The 8048-nt window shown below is 39.6% G+C and overlaps 1 protein-coding gene across 1 annotated transcript; it reads left to right on the top strand.

The window, feature by feature from the left end:
* Positions 1-5165: 5165 nt before the first annotated feature.
* VTP21DRAFT_8876 (uncharacterized protein) lies at positions 5166-7828 on the top strand (the record flags this gene model as incomplete). The annotated part of the gene is made up of 7 exons (XM_069399773.1): positions 5166-5742; positions 5943-6154; positions 6230-6366; positions 6425-6609; positions 6689-7299; positions 7362-7619; positions 7688-7828. The coding sequence occupies 7 exons, from the start codon at positions 5166-5168 to the stop codon at positions 7826-7828; spliced, it is 2121 nt and encodes a 706-aa protein (XP_069245700.1).
* Between the last annotated feature and the right edge of the window lie 220 nt (positions 7829-8048).

Raw genomic sequence — 8048 nt, 5'->3', positions numbered from 1 at the left:
CCAACCAACTGTATTATAGGGTTTCGAATATGGCCTAAGGAGCGTATGATGGTAAGTATGATGGTAAGTATTAGGTTAAATATTAATATAGTTAATAAAGTAAATATCGAGGTAAATATTAAGGTAAGTATTGGGGGAGGTACTAGGTTAGGTTAGTAAATAAAGAATAACCTACTAGAGGAAGGGAGAATTTTGATGGTGGTTTTTAGAAAGCTACTACAAGTGATTGTGTATCGATTGCACTAAAAATGAGAGCTCTAGGATGGATATTCGCAGAGTTATTAGCCCTCAAAGATTTTGCTATAATTCTGAAGTTTTATATCTAAATAGATTGGTCCAATCAAATCTCATAATTCTTATTTCTATATTTCTGATTCTGTCTGATTTTTTGTGGAAACTCCCAGTTTATGTTAAATGGCTTGTACGACTGAGAGAATAAGCGAATGTGGCTTGATTCAATTATGTAGTGGTGATTCAAAATGAGGTGCCCAGCAGACTCTTAACTCCAAGTGTAACCTCTATCCTATTTGGATATAGGTTACACTTGGAAGACCGAGTTTTGATTTGGTAGACATCATTCACGAGTAATTCGAGATTGTCAGTTGTCTATTCAACGCAATACATACAAAATTGAAATGAAGAATGACAGAGATCTAAATGTGATGCAGTAGGTTGAAAGATATTAATATTTATCTAGAACTTATGACATCCATAACCCAGATGATCAGTTTTTCCTCTGAAGTTACGAATCTTGGTACTCCACATACCTGAATATTGGGATTGGCTCTATTATATGTGTTCATAGGATTTGAGAAGTTATATTATGAAAAAGATGTGGGTGTAATGTACCTATTATAAGGTAGGAGATTAATTTAACGCTTAAAAACCAATCAATCGAGGTAGGGGAGTATGTAGAAATCTTTTCACAGTCCAGTGCGCACAGTGTTGTTACACTTTATCATTCAAGGGTTATGGTGTAAGAACTAGGTACATACGAGTTTCGAACTTATGAACATGTTTATTAAATAATGTAACCAAAATGTCGAAAAGCTTGTAACTAGTATATCAAAGGGTGATCTTCCAATATATGTATTACCAAGAGCAATATCCTTTTCCGGCGTTTCTGCAGCATCTTGCGAAGCAGGAAAGGTCGGGATTACCCTTTAGTTCCCAGTAGGAATTTTTTCCTTTATGATAATAGCCTATGCCACATTTTTTGCCACATTTATAAGTGGGGTAGACGCCACCATCGCAGACGCCGTCTTCCTTCGTGCATTGCCATTTAAGTGCACTAGCTGTTGTCGCAATCAAAAGAGCGATCTGCAATCCGAGAAGCTTCATGTCGAAAAGGCACACACTATTTATCGGAATAAATGATCAGCATTAGTCATGGCTAATTAGCTACAAAATAAGAGATCTCCGCTAGCTTTGAGACCTCAGGATCTACTTACAACTACTAAAAAGTATGAGTACTAGCGAAACTGGAATACATTCAGTTAGTGCCGTTTATATACAATGTCCCCGATAGAGCGAAATAACTAATTACAAATGTAGTGTCACATCACAGCTTAGATTATTGGCAGCGTATTCTAGAGTTTATTGTGCCTCATTCGTGCGAAGAAGCCAAGAGGACCATCTATAAGATATTGTATTAATTCAATAAATGCTATCTGTACTTGATAAAGAACGGATTCCGCGTAGAGTTAATTAAATCTTATATGGAAACTCCGGCTGTTTTTCAAATGAATACACAGTTTAATCAATTAACTTAAAAGGTTAAGTTCACAAAGAAATATTTATTTTAACCTTTAAAATATGCATAGTTCTGAGAACATCCAGTTGGAGCTGACCTAAAAATTATCGTTCAATCTTTATTTTTTGGTATCCGTGACCAAAATTCCTAGTTTGAAGATTTTAAGTCTAACATTACGCAAATGTATGTAATTAGAATTAATAAAGTGTGCAGCCTAGTAAACAAAATATTTTGAAATTGTTGAACATATCGTTAAACAATATAATCCTGAGTAATGAATAGTTTTGCGTAACTAAGCACCAATAGTTTATGTGTATTGTTGAATAATCTCCTGCTACGGTAACGAATCATTAAGACCACGACGAGTGGCAACGATATCCAACTGGTGATGAATAATGGTTAGTACGGTGACATTGCGTTCAATGGCTTATCAGACTGCACGCATTAATGGGAATGATATGACTCAGTATTGAAGTGGCAATACTAGTGACACTCCACACACTCTTGTATCTTGTTTAGCAAGAATTTACTCTGGGAAAACTGAGTTTCGCTCCAGCTGGCGGTATTTACGAGCAATTTGAGGTTGTCTATTTAACTCAATACATACTGTAAATATATCTTTAAACATGGATACTAAGAGCTACCTAAGTTCTTAAAAAATTATGAATATACGATTAAAGAAAAGGAAAGGGGTGCAATATACCAATTTAAAGGTAGAAGAATAATTTAATGCCTATCGAGGTAGAAGAGTATATAGAAATTTTTTTTTTACAGCCCAGTGCACGTAGTGCAGTTAGACTTTGTCGCTCAATGGTTATGATGCAAGAGCTGAATGCTTATGATTTTCGAAATTATGAACACGTTTATTAAACAATTTATTCCAAGTGTCAAAAACCTTGTAATAATACAGTACATCAAGGGAGAATCTTTGATTATGTTTATTACCAAGAGCAATATCCTTTTCCGGCGTTTCTGCAGCATTGAGCAAAACAGGACAGGTCGGGATAACCTTTGAGTTCCCAGTAGGAATTTTTTCCTGAATGATAATAACCTATGCCACATTTCTTGCCACATTTATAGGTGGGGTAGACGCCACCATCACAGTCGCCGTCATTCTTTGTGCATTGCCATTTAAGTGCACTAGCCGTTGTCGCGATCAAAAAAGCGATCTGCAATCCAAGAAGCTTCATAACGAAAAACTCTACTCCCTTTAAAAAAAAGAGTATAAGAATCATAGCTAATAACAACAAACTGAAAGATCCTATGCTAACTCTGGGGCTTCTTGATTTACTTACAACTACTAAAATATACGATTAATAGCGAAGCTAGGATCTATTCCAATAGTGACCTATTTATAAGGTATCCGGTAAAGTGCAAAATTGCAAATTTACAACTAAAAAAAGACCACATCATTGCTTAGCATATTGGTAGTATATTTTTTATTTATTTTGTGAATCGTTCGTGTAGGAAAGCCAAGGGGACCATCTATAAGGTATTGTATTAATTCAATAAATATAATCTGTACTTGATAAAGAACGGATTCCGTGTAGAGTTTATTAAATCTTATATGGAAACTGCGGCTACTTTTCAGATGAATACACAATTTTTTGTTAACTTAAAATGGTAAATTCTTAGATAAGATTTTATATTAACCTTTTAAATATATTTGATTCTGAGAATATCTGGATATGATTCATCTAACAATTGTCGACCTATTTTTAGTTTTCGGTATCTGTACACAAACATTCTAAGCGAAAATAAAATCTACATGTAAATCGCGCTGTAATTGTATATTTAAAAGTATACTGAGTCCAACTTACACAGCTGTGTGTAACCAAAAACAATAAACTGTGCAGCCTAGTCGACAAAATACATTGATGCTGTTGATCAGATTATTATATAATCTTGAGTAATGGACAACTTTATGTAATTAGGTACCAATGCCATATGTGCATTGTTGTATAAACCTTTCGCTGTGGAAGGGAATTATTCAGATCTCGCCAGTGGCAGTGACATCCAACAGGAGATGAATTGTGGTTAGGTTGATGAGTTTACGACCGATAGCTGATACGACTACTAGCATAAATGGAAGTAGCTTGACCCAACATTGAAGAAGTGAAACTAGTGGTACCCCATAGATCTATTTTATTTAGCAAGAGCTTACTCCTGGGAAACTGAGTTTCGCCCCAGCAAACTGCATTCGCGAGCATGTTGAGGTGTCACAATCCACCTGTAAAATAGTTTACATTGGTACTGGCTAACACTAAATTTGAAATTGCCCCTATTCTACTGAATATTGGAAAAACCACCTCAGCATTTGTGCTAGCCATTTTCGCCACTAGCCTGACCTAGGGTGTTGCCTCCAGCTAGTCCTTTTCCTCATGGGGCGAATTCGCAAATATGCAGAAATTCATGAGGCGCATTAGCTCGAATTGATTGCTGCAACTACAGCATTTCGATCGTTTCAAATTCTTCAAATCGAGAAGTTTGGTGGTTAGTTTTAGTAATTATATGCAAAGAGTGGTATGCTCTGGGAGGCGCGGTGTTTTGGTCACACGTATTCCGCAATCGGGATGTTCACATCCTTGCCTTCGAGAGCGCCAGAGATCCGAGCTTAGAGTCGATGTTTATATGGCCGAATTCAAACTAGCTTGCGTAAAACTACTAATTTGTTCCATCAAACGGGATTTCAATATGTATTTGAATGTATGAACAATTGTCAGATCTTTCTTACGTATCCAGACCAACTGCGTATTACTTCACCCCAATATAGAGGATATTTTACTATTTCAATTAATAACGCATAGTCTTTCGAAGTGCTATGTATGGCTATAGAGGTAGTTGATCGTAGAGAACTCTTTACTCACATCAGCCGTCGTACTGAAACGTCCAAACTTTCGAGAGATGAATTTTTTTATAATTATCCCTAAAGTGCTGGGAATCCCATTCAATAAGACTTAAGTTGCAAGTTCGATTCTATGAAAAGGACAAGCTTTATATTTAATGTCCCCCCACATCAAAGTGCTGGTTGCATCTGACAAACATCGTTTTCGAGTATTATAGTACTAAAATATCTCTAAATTCAATTAGCCTTCACAGGCTCGGCCAATGCCCTTTAGGCATCGTGCCCAAGGTTCTCTCCCTGGATGGTATTTGCTCCTTCGGAGCCCAAATCGTGCTTTATTCATAGTTACAGAAGATAATAATAAAACATAAAAAAGTATAAAATTGAAGTAAAATATTAGTCAAATTTTTCCAAATTGCTGTTTTTAGAAGTAATTGTAAAAAGTAATAATACTGAAAACAAAGTTATTTAAAAACGGTGTCTGCTCTCCTTGTTCCCTAGCTTTTTCGAAGCCTCCGAATCGTGCGCTTAGAATTAGTAATCCTCTACACTTGATAACGGTGAACAATGAGCAAGCCCTGGAACAGATTTCCGACAGACTGGAGCAATTGGGACGACAATATGAACGTCGACAAAATAGAAGAGGCCAGCAATACGAAGACGAAACAGAGGACTCCCACTCTGACAATAGTCCAGAAGAAGAGGAAGAAAAGTTGGTTTCCGCTATTGAAGCACGCGAGGCTGGAGCATATGACTTACAAGAGAGCGTCAGACACCTCTTCCCAGAAGACTCCACACCCTCACTCTTATCAAGTAGATCAGCAAAACACCTCTTCCGCAAGTACCCACCCCCAAGAGGAGGTCACCTCCAAAGCCCAAAAATGGAGAGCTTCTGGTACCATCGCATCCCGAAACAATCGCTCCTACTGGACTCCTATCTTGCAGATATCCAAAAAGATAATCCTGGGTCTTGCGAGACCTCTCTTGCTCTTTCTCAACAAGATGGACGCGGACCAAGGAAAAATCGACCCTGAGGACCTCGCAGTCACCCTTGAAGATACGATCTACCTCATCTTACACTCGGCCGCAAAGGTTAAAGTGGAACGCCGATCTAAGGTCGCAAAGGAGGCAAAACTTCCACAAGGTATGGCCCGGGACGCAAAATACGTGCGGTCAAGTTCAAAAAACAGCCTTTTTGGGGAGGAGTTTATTAGAGAAGTCATTGAACAAAAAAGAGCGGCAATACACTTTGACCAAACACACAAACCAAAGCCTCAGAACAGACCCAACTACCAAGGAAGACAGTATAGCAATGAAAGACAGGGAAAAGGATTTTGGAGGCAGAAGAGCCCCAGAAACCAATGTTACGACAACAACTCCGACACCAACTACAGCAATACATCGAGCAACCCAACAAACACCAGCTCGAGTCAACTCAACAGATTCCCCGGGAATTAGAGGCATGTATCCCTCCGGGGGGAAGGACACAGCACTTCGCCAAAGAATGGGAGAAACGCATTGGCAAGAGCTGGAGCACTATGACGATCCAAGAGGAGGTAAGAATACAATTCGAAAAATTACCACCCGAGGAGCCAGTAAGTCAATTTCACCTATCCAACCATGACCTACAGGCATTAGACAAAGCAGTGGAAGAATTCTTAAAAGACGACGTCATAGAGAAAGCGAGTCCAAAAGCAAATGGCTTCCTATCCAATTTTTTTCAAAGCGAGAAAAGACAAAAATACGGCCACTCCTGGACCTACGACGGGTAAACCGATACATACAGTACCAACATTTCAATATGGAAGGGTTATCAACTATACAAGACATGATCCAACCGGGAGACTACCTGATCAAGGTCGATCTGAGCAATGCATACCTAACAATACCGGTTCACCCGAAGAGCAGACCATACCTCTCGTTCAAACATCAAGGGGAGACGTACTCGTTCAAAGCGATGCCGTTCGGTCTAGCTTCAGCTCCACGCAGTTTCTCGAAACTAATGAAGGATGTATGAGAGCCATTAAGGAAACAGGGTCTTCGCCTAACGTATTACCTCGACGACATCTGTTTAATGAATCAATCAGAAGCCCAAGCAAAGAATCAAGCACGGCTACTGATAGAGCATCTCCAAGCACTCGGCTTTATAATCAACGAAAAGAAATCGGAATTTAAGCCGAAGAAGCAACAGATATTCCTGGGGTTCGAAATCAACACAGAAACCATGGATATCAAGCTCCCAAAAGAAAAAGTCACGCAAATCAGACAAGATATAAAATCCACAAAGACAAAACCGAGGACAGCGAGGCAAATAGCGTCACTAGCTGGACTTTTAGCATCGACAGCACCCGCAGTGAGGCCAGCGTTCATCTTTCAACGGCACTTACAAAGAGACCTCGCAAAGCACCTTCAAAGAACCAATCAAGGATGGGAGAAGGTGATACCACTCTCAAAAGAAACGATAGAAGATTTGAAGAAGTGGGAAATCCTCCTAGACGTTCACAACGGCTTACAAGTAAGAATTCCACCGCCGGACGAAACAGTGAACATAATGACCGACGCATCAGGAACAGGATGGGGGATAGTGAGCACGCACCTAACAACACATGGCCGATGGACAGACCAAGAGAGAAAAACATCATCGAACCAGAAAGAGCTGCGGTGTAACAATACGGATTCAAGATTCGGGATTCGGTTCAAGGTTCAAGATTAATATTCAGAGTTCAAGATTCAAGATTCAAGAGTTCAGGATTCAGGATTCAGGATTCAGGAGTTCAAGATTCAAGAAGAACTGGAAGAGATAGTGGTGATAACCCCCAACTGGACGACACAACCATGGATAGCACAAGCCCTAAATCTGACTATCCAACAACCAGTTATCCTAGATCTTCAACACCTGAGCTCACCAAGAGCACTCCCACGACACCCAGCACAAGTAATCGCATGGAAATTATCAGGCATGCATTCGAAACACAGAGAGTTTTGGAGAAAGTAATTGAGATCATCTCCAAGAGAGAAAGGGTAACTACTGGGAACCATCACAATTCAGCGTGGGAAAAACCCACATCATGGTACAAAACGAATGATAGAGATACATGCGAGAACAACTTGCCTACGACCGCAATGTTTCTTACAGAAATAACACCACTAGAAGATATAGAACCATGTCCCGTGGGAGCAGCGCACCTATACATACCTCAAGCACAAAAGACTTCAATCGACTATTATGACTTTCTGACTTTCTTTACCACAACCCGCAAAACCCCAACTCCTGCAACTGGGGATACGATAACAAGATGGATCACAGAAATGCTGCCTGAATGCGGCACCCTAGCAACGGCCCACTCAACCAGAAGCACCACACCATCTCACGTGTTAGTACAAGGCGCTCCACTGGAAGCTATACTCGAAGCAGAGATAACTTTACGACGAAACACCATCCAGGGAGAG

This window comes from Calcarisporiella thermophila, assembly GCF_041956535.1.
Source record: "Calcarisporiella thermophila strain CBS 279.70 unplaced genomic scaffold VTP21scaffold_41, whole genome shotgun sequence".
Classification (NCBI taxonomy): domain Eukaryota; kingdom Fungi; phylum Calcarisporiellomycota; class Calcarisporiellomycetes; order Calcarisporiellales; family Calcarisporiellaceae; genus Calcarisporiella; species Calcarisporiella thermophila.
Note: the sequence above shows the minus strand (reverse complement) of the source record. Positions and strands in the feature narration are given on the sequence as shown.